This window comes from Spermophilus citellus (assembly GCF_964194105.1).
Source record: "Spermophilus citellus genome assembly, chromosome: 6".
In the NCBI taxonomy this organism is placed as follows: Eukaryota; Metazoa; Chordata; class Mammalia; order Rodentia; family Sciuridae; genus Spermophilus; species Spermophilus citellus.
This window is the reverse complement of record NC_138187.1, coordinates 35,971,816-35,996,830: the sequence shown is the minus strand read 5'-3', so window position 1 is coordinate 35,996,830 and position 25,015 is coordinate 35,971,816. Positions and strand designations below refer to the sequence as shown.

At 47.5% G+C, this 25,015-nt stretch overlaps 1 protein-coding gene across 2 annotated transcripts in view; it reads right to left on the bottom strand.

The window, feature by feature from the left end:
• The window catches only part of SDK1 (sidekick cell adhesion molecule 1), a 901,672-nt gene that overhangs the window by 92,463 nt on the left and 784,194 nt on the right, over nt 1-25,015 (bottom strand). For both annotated transcript variants that reach the window (XM_081298615.1, XM_081298616.1), the window contains exons 26-30: nt 18,638-18,753; nt 16,979-17,168; nt 14,829-14,927; nt 2,868-3,062; nt 319-520 (exon numbers count right to left, since the gene is read on the bottom strand). In XM_081298615.1, coding sequence (XP_081154741.1) covers nt 319-520; nt 2,868-3,062; nt 14,829-14,927; nt 16,979-17,168; nt 18,638-18,753 — 802 coding nt within the window. The remainder of the gene's footprint in view (nt 1-318; nt 521-2,867; nt 3,063-14,828; nt 14,928-16,978; nt 17,169-18,637; nt 18,754-25,015) is intronic.

The window sequence follows — 25,015 nt, the reverse complement described above, 5'->3', positions numbered from 1 at the left end:
AGTTTACTTAGCCTCTCAGCCTGTTTCCTCCATAGTAAAGGGGGGTGAAAAGGCAGTCCTGAGCCCCACACAAGCAGACCTTGGGTCAGGGTCCGAACAGGAGGACAGTTCCTAGATTATTCCCTGGGGCCCTCACACCCCACTGCCCACCCCCTGCTCACCCCTTCTCCGTGCTCTCCTTTCCCCAGCACTGCCTTCTGGAGGAACTGGGACTCAGAAGCCACACAGCCTTCCACTCTGTAGGCAGGAGGAGGCCAGGGCAGAGACCCACAGGGCAAGGCCCAGGCTGCTTGGGGAAAGTCCTGGTTCCCATAGTACCTTTCAACGGCACAGGCTGTGGCCTCATGGCTGATGGACGAGGAGTAGGTCTGCCACTCTCCCCTGGGCAGCTCTCGAACTTGCACAGTGAAGTACCGGATGGGGGAGGCCCCATCACTGCCTGGGACCCACTGGAGCCGGAGGCTGCGGGCTGTCACTTCCGCCTGGGGCACCAGGAGCTCTCTGGGGGGTGCTGGCCGCTCTGCAACCAAAGGAGGACAGACCAGGGATGGGTGAGAGGGTGCTCTCTACTGTTTCCTGCTGCCTGCTTAGACTCGGTGCATCAGGCACCGAAAGGCTTGTCTCCATGGCTGGGGTGAGGAGGTTGTCTTACAGCTGATTTTGGACATGCTCAGCTTGGAGCTGACTGGAGACTCCTGCTGGCTCCCACAGCAGAGCCAGCCAGAGGTGGGCAGAGGTGAACACCATATGGGCCCCCACCCTCCCACCATCAAGAGCAGGTGTGTGAAAGACAGCTGGCTTTGTAGGGGCTAAGACATCTCCTGCCTCATTCAGTCCCTCGGAGTTTGGGCTCAGCACACTCCTAAGCGTGGACTTTCTTTTCCTTGCAGTCAACCAGAGTCTAACTCATTAGCGGCATCTTCTTGGTTCTTCTGAGGGGCAGGGAGCAGGTGCAGGGCAAGACCACCTCTGAGCTACCATGTCTGCGGTGATGAGACTGAGGTAGGGGGTGCAGGGTGCATGGGTCCAGCCCAGGCATCACTTTCCTGTCACCCTGGCCTCATGTCCCATCGATTTCAATAGAGAACTCCACAGAGGGAGGAATAATTGTTTAATTGTTTATCATGAAGATTATTGATTCTGATTAAAATGTGTGGCGTGTAATAAAGCAGCAATTGATTGTCGGCCCTGCAGTGATGGGTCCGTGAGAAACGCTTCGATCTAACTTCATCAGCAGTCCGATCCTTAGGCACACACTTTGGCTGCCTGACTTCTCCTGGCCCGAGTAATAGCCGGGCTCCCCCCTGCTTCCGAGGTCCCCCTCTGGACATACTGCCCTCTGGGCTCCGTCATCCTGAGCTACCAACTGAGGGCCGGGCAGAAAAATCTAAACTCTCTGGGCTGGAGAAGCAGGTGGCTGGGAGGAAGCGGGGTGCAGGGTGGGGAGCAGTGGCCCCCATGCCCTTAGCAGCAGGCCAGTGTGGACCAGGCCATGAGGGTCCACCCACAGGAGGATGTTTGTGTGAGTATTTCTACTCGACTCTGGAGTTGAGCCATGCCTGCCTTTGGCCAGCTGCCATGCTACCCTCTGCTTGAGAGCTGAGTCCTCCTAAATGGTGTTACCCATAGGAAGACGGCATGGATCAAAGGCCACTAGGCACAAGAGCCAGGGCCTCAGCTGCCACCCCAGGCCATGACCACTCTCCCCAGTAACAAGGACCCTAAGGACCAGGATGCAGCTCCAGTTCCTGGGAATCTTCCCAGCCCAGGTTTGGCAGGTCGCTTCACCTCTCTGAGCCTCAGCCTCATCCTCCACTAAAGGACATGGAAAGAGCACTGGCTGCTGGAGGTGTGGGGAGGTGAGGGGCATTTTGGAGAAGCACTTGCTCCCAGGCCAGGCTCATGGGAGGAGCACAGTCGGCCCATTTGAAAAAATGTGGGTGAAAACACGTGCACCAGGAAAAGGTGGAGAGGTTTGCTTTGGGAGAGTCATTGATTATTTTCCCCCAACTTCAGACAAAACTTTCCCCTGATAACCAGGGGTGGCAGCAAAAGGAACTGAAGGTGGTCCTTTAAAGGGGCACTGACTGTGACTGGCCTTTCCCCTCCATCTGCTGCACACTCAGAAGTTCTGGCCTCTCGGTGACTTGAAGGCGCCTATCCTTCTATCAACAACGCCAACAGACAGCCGCACTGGTGGCATAGCGGATGTGCATTATTGAGTGCTACCGCACCCTAAGGGAAATGTCACCACTGTCTCCGTCACTGGGAAACAGGCCTGCTGCTCAGTGATTCACTGGGACTCCCAGAGGAAGATGGGTTTGGCCTTCCCTGGGAGCTTCGGGGCCACTGGGAGAGCTCAGCTGCAGGAGGGGGAAACCAGCCTTCCCTGCCCTGGTCACAGGGTTGGGGGTAAATGGCACCCAACGTGTGCTAGCTCACAGGGGCCAACTGCCCATCTGTTTTGAGCTCTGCCTCAGTGAAGTCAGACTGGTAGTGTAGAGTGGACCAAGTGTGAGGACTAGCACCCTGGAAGTCAAGAGCATCCCACAGGTGCTGCCTGGGGGCCCCTGGGAAGAGTCGAGTCACAAAGACAGATCAGGAACAAGTCAGCCAAGGGAACACCAAGTGCCACACACAGGAGCCTAGGGGACTAGGTGGTTCCTAAGGCCTGGGGAGGGAAGGACTCAGGCAGAGGAGGACTTGGGCCAAGGTGGGCTCAGAGAGAGGTGGCAGGACCAGGCTATGAGCTTGGGAAGCAGGGAGAAATCAGGCTGTCCTGTTTCTGAGCTGCTGTGGGCTTGGAGTGCAGAGCCCAAGGCCATCTCCTCCAGAGGGTGAGGTGAGATCAGGCCGGAAGGGCTTACCTCTCTTCTCTGTGGTGATGACTGTGGCCTCCAGTGGCTCCCCCCATCCCTGCCTCGTCTTGGCAGACAACCTGAAGATGTAGGCGGACTCTGGGGCCAGCTCGGTGGCCGTGAACTGCCGCACTGTGGCACCAACCTCCACGGTGGTGAATGTGTGGGGGCTGCTGCTGGCCAGGCGGTAGGCGATCTGGTATCCTGAAGGTGAGGTGTGGGGAGGGAAGGAGAGAGCTCAGCCAGCCCTTTGTGCATATGCTCGGAAACCCGCCCTCCCACCACCTGTAATTGCTTCTGGATTGAAAACCCAAATGCAGACATTTGTTCCTTCCTGGTTTCTGGAGGTGGTCGAGGTGTGCATTGAAAGGGACATGACACCTACAGTGACCAATGGAGTGGCCTCTGAGTGCGATCCCCCCATGAAGCTTGTTTTACTCTTCATCCCTCACCAGAACAAGGTGGGAAAACAGTTTCATCTTTCCTGAGGATGCTGGCACACGGGGAGAGTGCCACAGGAGCCAGGACCCCAGGTTGTTCTTGACAGGAAGGTGGAGCATACCCTGCCTGTGGCTTTCTTTTGCCCTCTGTGCCCCTCCCATGATGGAGTCCTTCCCCTGCTCTGGCAAAAGAGGGCAGTGCCTGCCCTTGGCAGCTTCTTTCTCATTTGCCAACACAGCACAACCTGCAGTGGGCAAGATTATGCTGGTCTCACCTATTACATTTCCCCTTCCTCTTATCTTCCCGCCACCTGTAACCCTCGTGGTTTGCTCAGCAGCCCAGATTTCCTCACCCACTCCCCTGGTGCCGAGATGGGTGGCGCCACTTTAATTCTCCTTCTGTGATTTTTAATCATTTGAGGGAGGGCTGGGCCAGCTCTGGCCATCTCTCCATGTTCCTTGATTATTAAGGGTTCACGGTTGATCAGACATCATTAACGATCAAACCTCTCCAACAGGGCAACCCAGACCCAGCCTGGGTCTGGGCACTGCCTCCTCTGGGCTCTCAGCGTGTGGTCCAGCCACTGTGCCCCCATGCTGATTAAAAACAGAGCAGATGGGGTGCTGGGTGTCCAGAAAACTAATGACAGCCCATGGTTCATGGTAAACAAGGGGGGCACAGAGGGGCATATCAAGCCAGCAGAACTGAATGGGTCCTTGGTTGCTTGACTGGCATGGGCCGTCTGTGGGCGGGCAGCACTGCAGGGTGCGGCAGGCCTTGCCTCCTGACAGGCGGGCTCATGGCACACAGTGTGCATGTCCCCAGCCTCTGTGCTGGACGCAGTGCCTCCTCTGCCTTTGTTCTTCCTGCTTGCTGGTCCTTGAGGCCAGGGTGACCGCGCTAGCTGGCACCTCCCCAGCTCTGCACATTGCTGTTTCTCTGACTGTGTAAGGTGTCTGGCCCGGCTGGCCGTATGGAGGTCAGGAGAATGAGAATGTGGAGGTCAGACTGAGTGGGGACCCTGACTTAGCTCTAGCCTTTGCCTGTCACATTAGTGTCCGTGTCATCATCACACAGACTGGGGGGTCAGCAAACTTTGCCTTATCCATAATGATGCCACCTAGAGCCCAGGTATCTGTGGGACCCTGAATTGCTGTGTGGCGACCCTGCCTCATGGACTAGGACTCTCCTCCCTGACATGGGGAACAGGTGTCCTGGGGATTTCCTGGCGGTGCCCAAAACTCTGACACGGGTGTTCTGCCCGATGCCTTCCCCTTCCCATCCCATTTGAAGACAATGGACTGGCAGCCCAGGGAAAGCTGGCAGGCCACTCCTTCCTCCTTAATCATGCTTAGTCATGGGGTGAGGACCCTGAAGCTTGTGGAGCCAGTCTCAGGCCTTCAGAGACTTGTGGGCAGTCAGCATCCTGAAAATGAGGGAGACAGCTGCTGTGGCTGAGCAGGCCACATGCAGGGCCCCTGCTGGGCTCCCAAAGCCCCTCCCACACCCCCAGCCTTACAGCAGCCTTAGAGGGTAGCTGGTGAGGAGGCAATGGTACATGAGAGGTTATGGGGTTTGCTCAAGGTCACTGAGAACTGGAGCTCGGGTCTGTCTCACCCTTCCTTAAAAAGAACCCATGCCCATCTCTCAGCAAGGGGACAGGCCCTCAAGGGCCCTGCTGATCTAGACCATGCTCCCTGTAGCACTGGATGAGGATATTTTCCAATAGCAACAGTGCTTCACAAGAAGTGCAGGTATTCTGCAGGCTGAGACTCAGGTTCTGCATGTTTCCTACTGTCACTCATGTAACAGTGTCACCCCCTCTGACCCTCAGTCTATTGAGCTGTATGGGGGGACAACAGGAAACACTCACAGGGCTTCTGGGGTTACATAACCTACAACAGACATAGCCTCCTTGTACAGCCATTCTTGGCTTTGATGTGGTCACAGATCAGTAGCTGTCCCTTTGCTCAAGGTGTTCTGGTGGCATCTCATGATGCTCACGGGGTTGTTTTTCTATGAGGGTCCCTGGTCCTGCCAGGCACCAATGCTAACACAGTTCTGCAGAAGCCATAGGCCTTGCAGCTCCAGGTCACAACAGTGACTACCCATCAGAGGCAGCATGGGGACACCAAGCAGGTATGCAAGACATGCTCAAGCTCCTGGCCTGACCCCAAAGGAGCTGGGACAAGTGCTTAGCTTCCCTCACTTCAGCTATAATATAGTAGCAAAGCCCCCACTCTCGGACCTTGGACCTCTTCCTCCTTGAGTCAGCTACATCTGCTCATGCTCAGCCCTGAGGAGATGCACAACAGGTAACTGTAAGTGGGTCCTCCCCCGGAAGTACGTAGTTTCCAACAGCTTCCTGCTTCCAAGTGCCTGATTCTAGGTCATCTGGCAGGAAGCAGCATATCTGGTTATGGAATCAATATGCATTTTTGAAAACTTCCAGGCTTAAGTTGCCTTTTTAAAAAGGCATTAAAATGTTATAATGTGTTATTATTACTTTTTAAATTACTTTATATTCACATGGCTCAAAGATTGTGTAAAACTCAAAGAAAATAGTGAAAAGCATTTCTGTGGTGCCTGCCCTCTGTACCTCCCTGAGCCTCTCTTCCATGCAAGCATTGCTGGTTTCTTGGGTGTTTTTCTGGTGATAATCTAAGAATACGAGAGCAGAGCGCTTAGGACGACAGCCTCATTCTTTCCTGCACATGAGAGCACATCAGTCATCCAGTCCTGTGCGTGGCTTCTCTCATTAGCATCTCTATACTTGTCATTTGCTTGGATGGATGTGGGTTTTTCCTTCTCATCCTTTTGGATGGTTTATCATTTATTTTTGGTTCTTCCAGTTCTTACCCTCAGATTTACAGGTTATGCCATCTCCTCAGTCGTTGGCTTCTTGAGACAGCATCTGATAACTCGTCACCATGAATGATGATGAAATTAGCCTTGTTCCCCTTCTTTCTACCTCTATCTTTTCTGTCACACAATTTTGGTTCAGTATATTACTGCTTTCCTTTTTCCTCATATTTGCCTTTATACATTTAAATGCATTTATATCTCTATTATCTGGTAAAGTATCTTTTGAGAGTCACCTACTGCCTGAGAGATATAAACCAGTGTTCTCGCGTTACACTGACCTCCTCAATATGTCCACCTCTGGCTTTCAGAATCACATGATTATTCTCAAGGTGCTGAGATTTGGAGAATTTGCACTTCTGTTTTGCAATCAGGGGTTGCGGGTGCACAGTGATGATGGCTCTCAGCAGAGGTTTAAGAGGCACATGGGAGGGATCAAAGCTGGAGGAAATGGCTAGCCTCTGCCCTAGGGAAGTGAGGTGTGTACAGGATCTCAGGGGCCTAAGCAGGCCTCATCATGGACCACGTGTCAGTTAGCAAAATGAGGAACTTCTACCTGACCATTCGAGCACAATCAGGCTGTGGCTGATAAAAGAAGCAACTGACCAAGACCCAATGTCATTGTCCCATGCATACATTAAGGAAACCAAAGAAAAGTATTTTGCAATAAATAAAAAAAAATTTTACAACCAAGCAAGAAGTCTACACTGGCAGACATAACATGACCAATAAGATCATGTGTTTTAGAATCATCAAGAATATTATGCAGGCTGGGCATGGTGGGCACATCTGTAATTCTAGTCACTTGGGAGACTGAGGCAGAAGGATCATAAGATCAAGGCCAGCCTCAGCAACTTAGAAGACAGAGTTTGTCTTGAGAAAAAAACAAAAAAGGCTATGGATACAGCTCTGGGATAAAGTGCCCCGGGTTCTATCCCCAGTATCACCATCAAAAACAAGCAAACAATAAGAACAAAAATGAAACCAAACCCCTGACTAGTATGAATTCAGGTACTTGAATGTTGTTCCTGGGGATAGAGATAAATCATTCCTAGAGAAGCACAAATTAAGTCTGTAACAACAACAGGTGAGTGCTGTACATCTGTGGTCTATTTCCTCTGCCCTGCACACTGAAGACCAGGGAAGGATCACCTTGCTGGTTCTGCCCAGGTCTAACTGAGCAAATTTCTCCTCAGTGTGCAAAAGCCTGCATTTTCCTAAGACAGAGAAGTGGAACTGACCTGGTGCTGCTGGCTCTTCGGGCTCCTGCCCATTGCAAAGGCCTGGCCCTGCCATACCTCCCACTGTCAATCACCCCGTGGCTTCCCAGGTCTGCCCCCACCTGCCAGTGTACCCCTCACACGGCCAGTGGGTGTTAGCTCCCTTTCTGTTATTTTGCATTTTGCGGAGTTGTGTGTGATCAACTCTCCTCTCTAAAACCCAAATTGCCTTTCAACTAAGAAGTTTGAATTAATGAGGTATTATTTATTTTTAGGACCAGGACATGAGTACAGATGTGCTTTTGTCATAGTTTAATCTTCATTATTTTATCACAGTTTATCTCTACTTAGATTCTTCTGTTGCTAGAGGTACTAATCCTTCGATGAATTGAAGATTGTGTTCAAAGGCTAATCTTTGTGAATCACAGAATTGGGGGATTAAGTGGAAACTAGTCTCTCCTTGCCAAGCCAGAACCTCCTTCCCATCAAAGGCTCCACCCTAACTTTCCATCCTTCCCAGGGTAACCTGTGACCTCAGATCACAGGAATGGGAGAGAAGGATTTAGCGATGTACAACAGGGTAAAGTATTTATCGACCAGTTCCCAGTGGTCACTGGCTCAGGACTGCAGGGTGGGATGGGGGAGGACCCCTAAATGTCTGACCCAATCCTCAGAGCTCAGAGGCTTCAGCAGTCAGAGGCAGGGTTGCAGGTTGTAGACACTGGGCATCTGGGGCTGGCGGACATGGATCTACAATAAGGTTACCTTATACTCAGACACAACTACTACTTACTTCTACTACTTACTTGGAATTTTTTTTCTTTTTTGGATGATCATCTTTCCACGAATTTTTGAAAACAACTGAAGTTTTACTCTAAATATGGCCTTTTCATTCTGAGATTTCTGTAAAACATCAAAGGCATGCTTTTCCCTTCAGAAATGGGAGTTTTAATGACTGTTTAATATAGTCAACCCTCTGTAGCTGTGGTTGCACGTTCTTAGATTCAACCAGCTGAGGATCAAAAACATTCAGAAAATAATTCCATCTGTACTAAACATGTACAGACTTTTCCCTTTGTCATTATCTCCTAAATAATGCAGTCTAGTCACGATTTACAAAGCATTCATTCGGAATTAGGTATTATAAGTCATCTGGAGGTGATTTAAAGTACACAGAAGGACTACACCCACTAGTTTACAGTGGGGACTTGAGAATTGATGGAGTTTGGTATCTGTGGGGTCCCAGACCAACCCTCTAGGATTATAGAGAGGTGTCTGTGTTGCCTTGAATGGGCCTTCATCACATGTTGCCAACAGCTGGGTAGGAAGGGGGTCTTTGCCACCCTTGTCTCTTCAGAAATTTCTAGTTTCTGGTGCTGGAGCACAGAGAGGATGACATCTAACTGGTACAGTGGCTATAAAGACTCAGTAGGTAATGCATGTAAATTGCAAACACAATGTCATTTGTTCCTAATTGCAGCAAATCTGGGTTATTATTTTCTCTCGCTGATCCAGGTCCCACACTGAGCCACTGGGAGGAGATTCCTCAGCCTCTGGTTATATTTGCACTTTCCTATTATATCCTCTTAAATAAAGATGTTATCATTTTTAGTTCCCACATCATGGTCTGTTAAACATAAAGATTCATACTTATATCTTACCCTGACACGTTTAAAAGGCTCACTCGCTGGACAATAGAAGGGTTTTTCCTGGGCGTATGTGGAAAAAAAAAAAGGCAGTCGTGTAATAGTCCTAGCGTTTTTAGAGAAAATAATAGATGGTATTAGAGATAAGAGCATTTACGTGGACGAGGTTGGTTATGTAATTATGGCCAGAGCCAGATCAGAAACATTAGCGCGCTGAATTTCAGCAAGGCAAGGTCAGAAGGCCGTGGTGTGCGTTAGGAAAGAATGAATACACTGAATCAATAGGAGGGCCAAGTGCGGCCTGAGAGAAGCCTGTTGTTAAGGTTATGGGGGTATTATGATAATACAGGTATTCAAAAGAAGCAAGGCCAAGCACGAGGAGCATCGATCCAAAATGAAGATTAAAACACCCAGCTAGTGGCTTGTGAGGGTTTCTAAATCCACCTGGAAGACAGAGGGGGCACTGTGCACCTAGAAAAAGAGGTGAGTGTGAGTGTGAGATGTGTTCTAGAACCAGAGACACAGAGAGGAGACTCCAGGAAGATAAGGCCACAGACTGCAAGCCCCATGGGCCTCAGTTCCTTGAAGCCTGCTGCCAGGGAGCTGCACAACCATTCTGGGCTCCATCCAGACATCTGGGGTACTGCAAGCATTTCATGGGTTGTGCTGTCACTCAGCAAAGAAAAGGCATCAGTTTGAGTCACCCTAATGCTCAGGTCAGCAGAGCAAGGCCACCAGCAGGGCACAGTGCTGCTGACCTCAGTAGCACTGGGAGGCAGAGACACCCCCACCAACCTCCAGGAAGAGGGCAGAGAAGCTACAAGTGGCCAAATGGCCGTAGGCAGCTCATGGGCCCAACAGATGCCCGTTGGCTGTTGGTCTTCCCGTTTGCCCACTTGAGGCTCGGGGCACACAAATGCCTCAGGGAGTCCAAAGGAGGAGTCTGCAAACATGGATCATATTCAAATGGGTTCCTAATTCTCAGCAGAGTTCTTGTGCACCCTTGTAAAAAGCTCAAGGTAATTGTTAGGCCCTGGGTGGGCAGGAGGCCTTCTGATGGGCGTGGAGGCAGAGGCAGAATCTGGAGTGTTGGGTAGGGTGGGCTCAAGGATCTGAAGAGCATGTGCATTTCCTCTAGCTTAAGAGCATTAAAGAGTCCATGTCTGGCAAGTGAGGAGGGATGGTTATACTCAGGAAGCTCTGCACATCCCCCCAAGGATGGTCCAAAATGCTAAAAACTCTCCATAGTAAAATATTTACTCAAATAAGCAAGTGTTTTTCCCTCCAGGTGCTTGCTGGTGTTTCCTGCTGTTAATCTCTTTTGGAAATGCAAGAACATGTTTTGATATAGATTACAAAAGTGGGAGCTGCAGAGGTGTTTACACACTCGGAAGGCTGCGCTGCCAGAGCAGAGGCATTGATTCGTTTTCTGGACATAAAGTGAGTCATGCAAAGAGACAGATTCCTATGTGGAAAGGGTGCCGGAGTGTACCATGTCAGGACTGTGCAGAAAAAAAAAAAAAAGAGACAGATTCCTTCCTCCCCCATGACCCCCAGCCGGAATCTCTGGGAATTGTTTTGCCATCTTGCCGACAACATCTATAATTTGGTGCACTGGCTGTAGGAACACACAGGTGAGGTGTAACGCAGACAACATCCATTGCAGCCAAATGCCATTACAGCAAGGGACGCTCAAATGGGGTGCCTTCTGCAGTACAGGTGGACCCAGCGCTACCTGATTTAGCACCTCTCTTTTCACAGTTGGGGTCCTCTTCTTACCTGGACTTTGTGATTTTCAGTGACTTCCCAGAGATTCCGAAGCAAAATCAAAACTTCCCAGCACACATCAGGGACATTCTGTGACCCAAATTGCTTTCCTTTTTCCCTTAGAATGAACCCCTAGCTCCAGCAACCAGATAGAAAACAAGGCAATGAAATATGTCATTGGTGTCAACAAAGTAAATACCTGCACAGGCCAAGCCTAACATGACATAGAGAGCTGCCAGCCAGCCCTGGGCACAGGGGGGCTTGAGCTAGGAGCATTCAAACCGTAAATACGACAAACACTGACTACGTGGCAAGCATTGTTCTGAGTTCTCTATGTGCAACTCATCAGAAGTAATGAGGAGGCCCAAACGTCATTCATCTCCTAGGAATGGGGAAACTGAGGCATAAGAATGCCAAACAACTTGCATAAGTTCACTCAAACAGTAAATTGTAGGCTGAGGTCTGCACTTCAGTATGGCTTCCAGGTCAGAAAACTCATCGCCTTTCCCATCATGCCTGTCGGTAACCCAGCACTTAAAATACATCTGCCATAAGTCTTCCAAGAGGAGCAGAGCTCCCCAGGGAAGGAGGTCCTCCAGGTAAGAAACAGGCCAGAACCTTGGCTCAGAGCCTGTTGAGGTCAGGACCTCCTATGTTTGCAAGACCTGTGTGGGCCATTTAAAGTTGCAACATCAAAGAGACCACAGGTCACCGGGCAAGAGAGCACAGCTGAGACGCTAACTGCCATACAGCCACAAAAGGGGAACACAGGCAGGCAGCCCTAGACGCCTGCCATACGTGGCACATTGTGGCTACTCCCTTTTCTTATTACTTCAAACAATCTGCAACAAGTAGCCCTGTGCCCAGGTGCAGGGATTGCTTTCAGGAGTGCTGTGGAGAAGTGGAGACCTCTGGGACAGCGGGAGGGACACACACCTTCCAGGTGTGGCCACTTGCCCTCAGAGGGTGGTGCAGTCCTAACCCGAGAGGTCCTACTCCTCCACATCCTCGTGTCTGGTGTCATCAGACTTCAGGTTTGGAGTCTGATACATGTGAATTGTGAATTGCTGCCTTTCATTTAATAGTACTTTTATAATCAGAAAAACAAATGTTAAAGACACTCTGAAAAGTAAATGACAAGACTTGCAAGTGAGCCAAGAGTACCATCTGGACGGCGAGACTTGGGCTGTGCCAGGAGAGCAAGGTGCTGGGGGGTGAGGGAGAGGTGCCTACTAGAGAGCCATGCACACGAGGGAGGTGGTGGGACTCCTAGGCAGAGAATGGGAGGGTCTGAAGAGAATGTGAAAGTTTTTCCCACAAAAACCCAAGTGGAAATTTCATCCCCATTGTGAGGTATTAAGGGGTGGAAGCAGGTGGGACCTTCAAGAGGGGACGACGGTATGCTGTCATCAATGGGCAAATCTGTTCAGGGAGTCCTGGATTCATGGGTTAATGGCTCCTCTGCAGAGTGAGGTTGTCATAAAAGCCAGTTAGGTGCACATTCACAAGTGTCCCCATCATTATGCAATGCCCTGGGCAGGGTCAGGACTCTGCAGAGTCCCCAGCAGCAAGAAAGGCCTCACCAAAGTTGGCCCCTCCAGCTTGGACCTCCCAGCCTCCAGAATCTGGAGAAACCTTTGTTCTGTGTGAGCTGGTTTTAATATTATATTTATTATTTCATCTTCTGTTGGACCAGAAGAAGCTGCAGGTCCTTTAGGTCCAGTCTCACTGTCCAAATGGGACTCTCAGCTAGCATTTAAATCTTGTTATTTCCTTTTCAGGGTGTCTTTAACATTTGTTTTTCTGATTATAAAAGCACTTTGAACTGAAGCTGATAAATCTTTATAAATTACTCAGTCCATGGTATTCAATTATAGCAACAGATACCAAACCAAGAGGACATCTGCCCTGAGTCTTCCAGGAGGAGCAGAGCTCCCCAGAGAAGGGGTCCTCCAGGTAAGGAGCAGGCCAGCACCCTGGCTCAGAGCCTGTTGAGGTCAAAGCCTCCCATGTTTGCAAGAAAGACCTGTATGGGCCATTTAAAGTTGCAGCATCAAATAGACCACAGGTCGCAGGGCAAGAGAGCATAGTTGAGATGCTTAGAGTCCCCAGTCTGCCATACAACCCTAAACTAGAGTGGATTCTGGCAGTGCAGTCCCACTATAGGGCACACACAGAAGTGATCAGAGAATCAGCCATGGCTGGGTGGGTCGCTGGGGCTGCATCTTCTCAGAGCCCACAGTTCTGCAGGCTCCTGGGACTGTAAGCAACAGATCAGAAGTTCACATTCTTCAGCTCTAAAAAATCTCCTCCATCTCACTTCAGCGGGCTGGAATCACTCCTGGGTAATCAGACAGCTAACCCTGTTTGTTCCAGAAAAGGTTGCACCTGGGTGTGGCCTTACCTGAATGTGGGCAAACCTCTCCACCCCGTGTATTTACTTTGCAGGTCTGGGCTTATGGTGCAGTTCCCAGAGGCCACCTGCAGCCTTCTCAGTAGGAGCAACCCTGAAACATTTGTTTCAACAGGAGCTCCTACAGCTGTGATGGGGCAGCCAGGACCTGGGATTCCAAAGGTCTCCCAGTTCAGAAAGTAAAAAGAAAAGAAATGCTATCCTCATAGCAATATTTCTATCCGGAAGCTGCAGGAGCCCCACACAGAAGGGTCTGATGAACACAGGCCTCTGCCTTCTTGTGTGCGTGACATAGGAGCACTCCAGGCCCATCCTAATGAAGCAAGTACTCCATAAACACCACCCTCTCAAGCCCCTTCTCTTGGCAGCCAAAATTGGCACCTAGAAAACAAATCTGATCATGTAATTTTCCTGTCCCAAGTTGGTGGGTGACTCTCCACTGCACTCAGTATAGGGTTTTAAAATCTAAAAAAACTGAAGTGAAACACTTTCTTTAAACCAAATCTTAGATTCCCAAGATCAAAACCAGCTAAAAATAGTGACTGTAAGTTCATATTTCTAATTCTACTGGAAGTCACCTAGAACATAAGCTAACCTAATGGAGGGTCTCCCCGCATCAAGATTAGGTGACTGTCATATTTGTGTGCTGACCTAGGTATGGAATGATATTCTGTGCTTTCTCCTCTGCCTTTAAATGTCCATTTTAAGTCTGCCACACACTCTCCAGTGCACAGTAGAGCACTCACCCCAGTCCCCAGCCTGGCCTGGCCCAGCCCTTGAATCTGTCTGCCAACAGGCTTCTGTTCTGGGTCAGCAGATGCCCCTTTCCCTTCTTCCAGAGCTACAAATCCACTCATTCTCAAGATCCAGCTCAAAAGTAGCCTTCTGCCCACTTACCCACCCTAAAGGAGTGGCTTGCCAGGGATGGGGACATTCAACGAATCTCTCTCAGGTCACTTACTGTGTGGTACTGTCACTTGTATTGTCTCCCTGATGGGACATGGGCATCTGGAGGATGGGCAGGTTTTATTCATGCCTGCTTCCCACTATGCATGCAATGTTTGGTACTAGAGTCCTTAGTTTGTCTCAGTGAGAAAGGTAAATAAAGGGTAAATAGTTAAAAATATAATTTGCTGCCTTTGGGAAGTTAGGAAAAATTAAGGCCTTTCATCAATGTTGCTTCCCTGAATGAAAAGTTAAACATGAACAAATTCCCTGGAACCTGAGGCCTGCACTTGATCTCAGTGGCTTTCAGCCTCAATGCAGAGGAGCTGTGCCCTAGAGCTGGGGATAGAGGCCCAGGTCCTCATGGTCTGTGAAAAAGTAGCCACTCATTTCCAAAAACACGGCCAACAACCCAGAGTGGACGCAGGATGAATTACAAATGGCACTGTTGTGAATCCTGAGCAAATGGAAGAAATTCTGGGCTAACAAAATGTAAATTCATTCCACAAAAAACCTTTAGTGCGTAGCTCAGGAAACAGTCAAGGGTCCATGATCATCTCAGTTCAGAAAATTCTACATTGCTCCCGAAGTGGTTTGTCTTTACCCTTGTAACTATCTAATAAAAATAGGAGAAAGCAATCTAGTTGTCATTTCACTCTTTCCCGCCGCTCCTTACCCAGAATCACGCCATTGGGTTCCTCTGGGGGTTGCCACACGATCCGCACTGCCGTGAGTCTCACCTCGGGGAACACCAGCCTCACAGGAGGGCCTGGAGCTGGGAGAAACACAGGATGTGGATGCACATAGGATCTGAGGCCAGTTGTGCACTACTTCTGGGACACTGCTCATGGTGGAACATGCTGAAGCTTTTGATGAATCACTTTTGGAATCTACATGGCTTTGTGTGGCTCCCTAACAATTTTGGGAAAACACCTCATTTTTAATTCTACCCATCTGCTTTCCAAGTTTTCCAAGTTTCGAAAGCAGTGCTCATAAACTATTCAGGGAGTGGTGCAAATGCAGCTAGTATACTGCAGAACTAGTCCCCTGGCCACTAATAATAATTCTGCAGAGTGTGCAGCCAGTTGGAAGAAGATGATACTAATCTGAGCTCAGACTCCTTTACTGGGTTTGACATCTACAGAGTGGGTGTGAGACAAGGCATCCTGAAATCCCTTCCAACTCTAAATGGAGGTTAAACTATTGATGAAGCAACATGTTGGCAATCAATGCTTTATCTCTTATGCATGCCACCCCTCTCCTGCCTTGTCCTAGAAAATTAAGAGTTGATGTGCCCAAATGCATATAATAATTTTCTGTGGTTCAGTGCACTGATAATTCAAAAAGCAGTTGTGTATTGTGGAACCACTGAATAATAGGGTCATAACCCTCATAAAATTTATTTGCTTAAATGAATAGACAAGTTAGTGTGTGGCCAGGATGGGAAATTCTTGTTGGACTTAATCATGAATTGATTCCGGGTAAGAGGCCATGGGCATGTGACAATCAATACAGAAACAGAACGAGGAGGCCCACAACAGCCACCATGGACAGCTAAATTCTGCCTCGAGCTACTAAACTAGCATCAGTATTTAAAATTTTGAATAGGTCTTATGACACTTATATTTGGGCAAATAAATATCCTTAAGGAGACCATGAGCTCACAGACTCAGACTAATTCACAAATACGCGAGCTAGGAGGGCAATTGTGATATTGGCCTCCTCCAAGATGAACATTTGGATTATGTTGAAATGAGAGGGAGGAAAGACGTGTTTCTATTAGGACTGAGAAAGAAGAGGAAACATCATTCCAGACTAGCCAATGTGTCCTTTAGGAAGAGCAGATGGCAGGAGACAGGGAGTTGAGGAGTCTCTAAAATGCCCCTGGGACTTCATCTGAGCCTCGCTTCATACAGCCTGCAGTGAAACCATGTCCACTTCCCATTTCCCTGCAGGGTCCCATCCACCTGAGTCTCTGGGCTGGGGAAGGATGAGGACCTGCGTGCAGTGCTCGGTTCTCTGCAGAGGCCAAGCCTTGCTGTAGTCCCTCTGAGAACAAGGGAGGGACAGTTTCCACTCTGCAGGTAGAGTGCATTTGGGGCTCATTAGTCACCTTGGTGAGATGCTTAAGAAAAGCTGCACTTGTTTCCATTCTGTCAGATGCCTCTGATTCCAGGGTGAGTGTTTTGGGGGAGATGGGTAATATTTTCCCCTGACACTTTCATTACAGTCTCTTTAAAAATGAAAATGTAAGGGAGCTAACCTTTAAGTGTTTGACATCTGCAAAGTGGAAAAACATATTTACTGATGATTCAGACTTCTATAAAAACAAAATCAGCAAGATATGCTTGTTACTCAGTCTGGAAACACAGGGGTCTGGGGACCCTGGGAGCCATCAAACGTACCGCTCTCTACATGGGAACTTATAATTATGTCTCATTACACAAATGGTGAGACCTGGGCAGTCCCCTAAGCATTGGGACCCACTGGCCCAGAGTGGATTTGTAACTAGCTTTGTATAGGCACCATCAAGATGAGCAGCTCACATTTTACAGCCGGGTCCACCCCTTGCCAGCACTGCCCAAGGCAGAGTTATGACTGAAATTCTGCATAGCTTCATAATCAGGCTGTAAAAATCCACTCCAGGCTGAAATTGGCCATATAAATGCTCAGTGACTGAAAAACAATTTTGTTTTGTTTCCCTCAACTGAGAAAAAAAAGTGGTTGGAAAATTATGTTAAAAACACTCACAATCCAAATTGTTTGGATTGGGAAAGCAACCCAGGGAGGCGGTGAGGCCAGCGAGAGTGCCAGCCTTGTACATACCATCATCCTTGGTACGCTCGAGGATGAGAGGCATGCTGGGGACCCCGTTCCCGATGCGGGTGAACGCCAGCACCTGGAGCTCGTACAGCACGAACTTGCGCAGGCCGGCCAGCAGCGCCGACCTCGTATGGTTCCCCCGCACGGTTTGACTTCTGGGTTCAGGATCCAAGTCTTTGGCTCGGTACAGAATCTGAAGCAACAACATACAAGTGCGGACAGTTGTGATCATGCTGTGTTGGGAAGGGTCTCTGTGGGCACAGGGCAGGCTTGTAACCATAAGGCTGGGACCAGCCAACTGGGTGCAGCTGTGTGAGGAGTGTGGACTCAGGTTCTATACCCCGGCATTGGGGAGGAAGATGATGATGAAGTGACTGAATATCAGAAGGGGCGCTTGAGCTAACGCTCAGCCCACAGCTTGGCGGGTTGGCTGCCTGGCCACAATTGTCAAGATCTGAAGCACTCAGCTGCAGCTATGCCAGCCGTACCCACTAAAACAAGGACTCAATTATGAACACGGGCCTTCTGCATCCTGCAAAAGGAGCCAATAGCTCCATGGAAACTGGTTCCTGCCCCAGTAGACTTTCTGTTCCCCACAAGAACCTGAGCCCTGAGCCATATCAAAGCCATCCTGAGATGCGCTCCTCCAGGGCCCTCCTTCTCCTTCAGAGTTCCTATGTCTTCCCTCCATGCTCATCCTCTCTCTCCAAACTCTTCCCAGAGATCAGTGACTCAGAGGACATAAAAGGCAAGCTCTCCAGGGAAGAGTTTGAAAAGAGCATGGAAATCATTCTTGTCTGGGATCCAGGAATGTGGTGTGCTGTTGTGGTCACCTGAACCTAGGACTAGCATATATCATGGCCTGGTTATATCATGGCCTGGCACTGCCATGTATCACGGGGCCAGAAGGAAGCAATTAAAATACCCAGGGAAGAGGGGTGACATGATAACAGCTGGGGGAAAACAAAGAACAGGTGTCTAAATTACGGAAAGGCAAAAAGGAGACCGCTCGTAATCTGTGGAGCAGTGGAGAAAGAAGTGTGGCCTTGCTGGCCAAATCCAGAGACCCTCATCCCACTGCTTGGGAGTGCTGAGCTGAGGGGCAGAATCAGGAGACAGTTTTCATCACCCTCCAGTGGTGAACAGGAAATAGGTTTTCAATGGTCCAGGTAGATGCATGGAAGAAGACAGAGCCCAGAGAAGCTGGGACAGGTCCAAGTCTCAGAGGCAGGTGGCACTGCCTAGGACCGTCCTGGGCCTTTACAATATTTACAAACAACACACACGTCTATCTGCACTTAGCAAGTCAGGAGCACTTCATAAAACAGCCCCTTGCTTCTCACACCACCTCTGGGAAGCTGTCAGTATCATTCCCATTTTACAAGTGAGGAAACAGGTGTGGAGTGAAGAAGCTGTCAAGGCACCTCAGCCGGTGCTGTGCAGAGCCAGCGCCTGAGCTCCTGGACTTCCAGCTCCTTCTCCACCGGCTGGGCATTCCATAAGCACGTATGCTTCATTCCCAGACTGCAATGAGCGCAGAGGACAGCTAATGGGAAAATCAGGAAAGGGGAAGTGTCTGAGGATCTGTGAGAAAATCGGAGTCTGTTTGGTAGCAACCTCACAGCAGCTCCACGAGGAGAGCAAGGTCACCATGATACATACCTTGTAACCTAGTATAAGCCCATTCTGGTCCTGCTCGGGGACAGATGCCCATGTCAGTAAAATCTGGGTGGAGCTGACGGCCTGGGCGGACACATTTTCCGGAGCTGCTGAGGGAACTGCAGAGAAGGAGTGACATCGATTGGCATCAGAAGTCTAAAGGCTTCTACAAATAAAGGTCCAATTTTCACCCAAATAATCAAGTTGTCCTTGAAAAATGATGTATTCTGAGAGTTTTGTAGGGATCAGATTAAACCTGCAGGAGTATAACAGATATGTAAATCTCTTTAATGTTACCAACAAATTCCATAAATCCTGGGTATTTAGAGCTCAATTTTACCCGAGTCCACCCAGCAAGAAAATATGCTTGGTCTGTTCTCTGTAATAACTTGTGGAAACTTCAGGCTTTTATCTCAAATAAGAAATCCTCACTTTCAGACAGCTCAGTGGCATCTCTGAACAGGGCATTCTACAATGGGGGCAGGGGCCAGAGCAAAGACCTTACAATGTACACAGAGGGAAGGGGAGGGGCGGTTTGCCTGTGTCTGTCTCTCTGTTAGGTGTTCTCAGATTTCTAATTGAGTGTAGTCCCAAAGTGACCCAATGAGGCAGTTGTCATTATCCTTTTTGCAGACGAGAGGACTAAGGCTTAAGGAACCTCATTTCATTCTATTTAAATGGATGCTGTTTTTCACAAGGAGATGCCTACAGAGGCCCTTGTGCATGTAGTATTCCTGATTTTACGGAAGCTCTTCTTTTCTCTGTTTACCCTATTGCTGAACTCATTGTTTTGCTATGTGTGCCGGGATTCAGGTATGATGTGTAAAAAGACAACAGTAAAACCTTAAAAACAAGGACTTCATATTCTAGACAGTCTCAATGACTTCACTATTTTTCTATGGGGCCCACTCACTCTTCAAGGCCATTCAGACAGGAAAATATGGATCTGGGTAAGTCCCCAAGCAAGTCAGAGGATGCCCCTCTGATTTTACGAGTCATAAGCAAAGAGGAACTCTGAACCTGGGCCTAAAGGTCACACTGTACCCCAGGGCCACTGTGGTATAAAAGGAGGAATGCACTTCAAGTTTTCGGCATCTCACAGTAGGCATCAGAGAGGTACCTGCCTGTCACTTGGGCTCTGAGGTCACTACCAAGTGCAGAGTCATCTTTTGAACTGGGAGGCCATGAGGCTCCTCAGGAAGAAGCAGCTTAGGAGCAAGAGCAAACCCAGAGTGGACCTGAGGATGCCGTTCCACCCCCAGCCTCACTGCCCCACGTGGGAAACTGCTAAGTGCAGCACTTTCACCGAGCAGGTGCTTGGTCCTGAAGACAGGGAGGTGGTGATGCTGTAACCAGGTATCTCACGAGGATGAGCGAGAGATGGGAGTGCTGGGTATAGTTTTTGGAAGCTGGACAGACACCTGCAGTCCTCCAGGGCCCAGGCTGGGGGCACACACGTAAGCTTTCCCCACTCATTCATTCATTTACTCAGGTGACATGACTTCCTCCTGTTGTGTAGAGGCTGTGAGGACCCAGTTCACCTGAATACAGCCAGAGCCTGCGTCTGCACAATAATGCTTCTGTTGGACATTGGATCATATCATAGTTTCATGCCACATGCTCTGATCTTTGTTAGGTGTTGAATCGTGTACCCCTCTGAATCCATACTTTGGAGCTAGACCGTAATTGGAAATAGGGCTATTGCAGATGTAATCAGTTAAGGTGCGTCACACTGGAGTAAGGTGGGCTTTAATCTAGCAGATGGATGTCCTTACAAAAAGGAGAATTTGTAGACACACAGGGAGAGTGCACGGGAATGAACAGACCCACACACAGGGACAACACCATAGAAAGGTGAGTTAAGGACTTCCAGGATCAGGAGAGGGCCTGAGGGAGACCTTCCCCCACATCTCCAGCTGGGGCACAGCCCCCTGATGCCTGGACCTCAGACTCCTGGCCTCCAGGATTCTGAGATAATACATTACTGTTGTTTAAGCCACCTGGTTTGGGGTACTCTGTTATAACACTACTATAGTTTTTTTTAAAAATTTTAAAGTTATAGGTGGACACAATACCTTTATTTTATTTATTTATTTTTATGTGGTGCTAAGGATTAAACCCAGTGCCTCACATGTGCTAGGTAAGCACTCTACCACTGAGCCACAACCCCAGCCCCAGTTTTTAAGACAAAACACCAGAAGTCATTAGTCTTAGATATTTGGCAAGCTTAATTGGGATACTAGTTCAGCTCACAGTGTCTTCTTCTTTTTTTTTTTTTTGTTTTTTGTTTTTTGTTTTTTGCACTGGGGATTTAACCCAGAGGCCTTTTACCACTGAGCTACATGCCAAGCCCTTTTATTTTGAGACAGGGCCTCACTAAGTTGCTAAGGCCAGCCTCAAACTTGGGATCCTTCTGTCTCAGCCTCCAGAATTACTGGGATTACAGGCATGTGCCACTGTGCTTGGCATCAACCAATAATTTCTGCAGACCCACAGCGAGCCATAGTCTAACAATATAATCTGCAGAGGAGATGCTGATCCTTGGGTAAGGGGCCTCACCCACCTGCAGAGATCTTCCCAGGGGGTGGGGGGAATCACAGAGAAGTCCTGGAAGGGCCAAGACCTTGGCTGCCCACCCCAAGAAGGTCCATTTCCTGACTCCTGATAGCCCTGGGGGCAGCACCTTTCCCCTCCCTCCTGAGTACCTCTCCTTACTGCCCAGCCCTGAATCTGCTGCCATAGTAGGTCAGTAAATGTGTCTACAAAATAGAAAAGTCACCTGGTTACCTGTTAGGAAAAGCCACAGTGACCATCTCTATGTTTTGGAGGGAGATACTGCTGGTCAGCTTAATCTAGTAGACAAGCTTTCTTCTCAAACATGTCAGTTGAGTCATTCACTCAATTGTTCAATCATTCATGAAATAATGTCAATTTATATGAGCAGATATGTGACACAGAGAAGGGATATTTGTGATTTTAAGTTTAGTCAGTTCTCAGAACAGGAAGGATGCTTGTCTCAGGTGCCAGTCCCTGTCCCAGTTGCATTCCAGCTGTGGCTTCAGCATGGACCCTGCAGACTCCCTGAGCGGACAAGGGGCTCCTATTGGTTGTCTCAAATGCTACTATGTCCTTTTCCATGAAATGTTTTTTACATTTGCTTATTTATAAAAAAGAGTAGCAAACAAAATAGACTAACAAACTATGAACTAAAGGAGTCACTATCATTAAATGGAATGTAAACCTAAAATTTATCTGAATTTACTTAAGGTATGAACACCAAGTATAATGTATGCCCACAAGTTTAGTCTATGTTCTCAAAACTCTGTCTCTTGTCTATAAGAAGAAGGGCCATTGTCATAGCAACCCAACTGCTCCACCTCCTGGACCCTTATCTATTTCCTGCGAGTCAGTCTTTGAAACAATAAGTGCCCGATTCTCACTGCAGACCTACAAATAACCACTGATTTTCTATGATGTGGTAGGTAATATATGCATCCATTTATTAGAGGACCACGCATGTCCCCAAAGAATGAGGTCAACCTGATGACTTTAGCGACTTGGGCTTTGTGCTTGGAACATGGCTGGGTTTTTCATAAGGAGAGAGCTGGGTCGAGCTGTTAAAGAAGAGAAAACGGCAAAGTTCAAGATTAAAATTTTCAGCCAATTCAAATTCCACCCAGGCAAAATCTGCCATTTAGTTACAAGATATGTTTTTAAGATTTGAAAAAGAAATACCTTACATCTGTTCTGAGGTAGGTTCAACATCTTTTCCAATCTGACATCTTAAGTTTTGCAATGTTCTTAGAAATTCCCCTTTCATTAAAAAACAAATCCATTCAAAACACTTATTTTCTTCTTCTCTACCTATTCTCTCCCCTCTTTGGGATTTCTTACTGTGCAGTTCACTGATGCTCCTCATGTGGTCTCTTTTGATTTTTAAGGCCTCATTTATCCTTACAATATATCATAAGATGTCATGGAAGAAATTAGACTGCATTTCAGAACCATAAATTTCACTTAAATGTGGTTCAAGATGTTCTTTCTGCTCCATGTTTCTAATCCCTTTTCAGTATTCCTGCTAACTGTGCCATTTTTCAGTTCCAAAGAACTATTGTTTTCATGGAGGTGAGACTTGAATCCGGGTCAGCAGCTTTGCTCTCTTCCTCAGCTCTCTCTCCAATCCCTTCCCATCCCATTGGCTCCACGGTTCAGCCTGTGACTTCATCAACCTCATCTCCCCTCCTCATGCTAAGCAGTGCCTGGCAGGATGGCTCTCTGTCGAGGAGGATGAGTGTCAGCAGGAGCAGGGAAGCTAAGAAGTCACAACTGTTGCAACAGGGAGGGTCTTGCTGGTCAGAGGGAGAAGTCTTCCACATGAGCAGTCGCCAAAAGCTCCATGCAGAGGAGGAAGAATTGAAGTCCTGCAACACCACAGCATTGGAGGGGGCACCTGAGGGTTTCGCAGTGTGACTGGGGGCTGCCATGGAGAATCAGCACCTACCATAAAGGGCTTGGCCTGAAAGGGGTCCCAACATTAAAAATCTCTGAAATCTAAATTGTCTGCATCTTAAAATGAATACCAATAACCCAATTATCCAAATTATGATGAATCCACTTGAACCAAAACTCTTCTTTCCAGACAGATGTGTTGCACTTTATTCAGTTGTTGCACTAACTGAATAAAGTTCAATGAAAATCTAAAAGATAGTTTTCTGTAAGCCATACCCTCAAAAGAAGAAAAGACATAATAATGAAGAAAGAGAAGCTTCAGCTGCAGAAACATCAAGTCAACTATAAACACAACCACACTGCAGTCCACAGTTCATTCTGCATAGGCTACATTTGATTCCCCTCCACAGCACATGAGACAACAGACTAAGACAAAACCAACTCCAATATGCTTCTCTTGATATGAAATCTATTCCTCCATATTAAATGAAATGTTGTAGTCCCTACAAAAATGAAACTGCTTGAGAAAGACCCTTCAAGTTACTGTGAAAGAGAACCAAGATTGTTTGAAGTAAACAAAGCCAGAAGAAAAACATGTGGAATGAGCTTATCTACAGAACATTATCCTCTGCATTATCAAAACCTATAAAAATAGGTTTTCAATGGCTGGAAAGGTTCATACAAAAAATATAGACCCAATTCAGAAATTCTGCATTGGTTAACTCTGTTTTTAAAGAGTATTCTTTGAAAAGTTATCAAAGCAATGTTTCTATTTTCTCTATTTTTATACAACATGTAGTTTGTTGTTTTTTGAATGAAATTACTAAGAATAGTTTAGCTGGGTATAAAACTTCAGTTTGAGGGTTCTTTCCTAGCAGTCCCTGCAACAAAGTGATTCCATCTTCTTCTGACCCCCATGGTACTTGAGAAGTTATTTCAACCAAGCTGTCATAATCACCTCTGCAGGTCATCTGTCTTTCACTCCCAATTGTCTTTATGGTTCTCTCTTTGGCTTTGGTGTTTAGCAGTTGTAGCAGAAGGCATTTTGGTGTGGATTTATTTGTACTTATATTTGGGATCTACCCTTCTTCAGTCTGATGAAAATGTCTTTCATCAATTCTGGTATTTCTCAGCCATTCTTTGAAGATATCTTCCTTATATCCCTTTTGAGTCCTATTAGATGTGTATTAGACCTCTCACTCTGGTCTTTGTCTTTCTATCTCTGTTATACTTTCAATTTTTATGTCTTTGTGTCTTTGTGTGTTTTCAGTTTCTGGCTCAAATCTAACTTTCAGTTTGGCAATTCTCTTTCTGGTAGTATCTAAACTGCTTTTTGCCTCAATAATTAGAGTTTTATTTTCAGAGACTGTTCTATATAGTTCTTTCTATGAAAAAAATCTGCTTCAAAAATTGTATCTTAATCTTTAAAGTTTAAATGATTTTCCTTAGTAATTTGAAACTTTAATAATTTCAAATGTACTTATTACACATTCTTTCAAACTAGTATGCATTTGAAAGCAATCAGGTCCTCTGTACTTTCTTTTTAAAAAGCTGTTTCATGTTTACCTGTGGCAGAGTATTTCCTTGTGCATCTGTTAATTTTCTCATTGTAAAAAGGGCTAGGTTTTATTTGGGACAATTTGGCTGTGACAATATTTGTTCAGAGAGAAGTTGTATTTGCTTTTGTTGGGTGTGCAGAAGGTCTGGCTTGCAGCCAGTTTCTTTCTTTCTTTTGGAGGTATTTTTCTCTTTGTTTCATTCTGTTTTGGAGAAGAGGACAATCTCCAGTATGGTACAATATAGAGCTATTTCAGGATGGTGATGTTTCTCTGAGAATGAAAAGATATTAATGTAAATGAGGACAATCTTCAGTGCTTCTGAACATAGGCAAAATGCAAAAATCTATGCACTACACTTATTTTAATAACATTT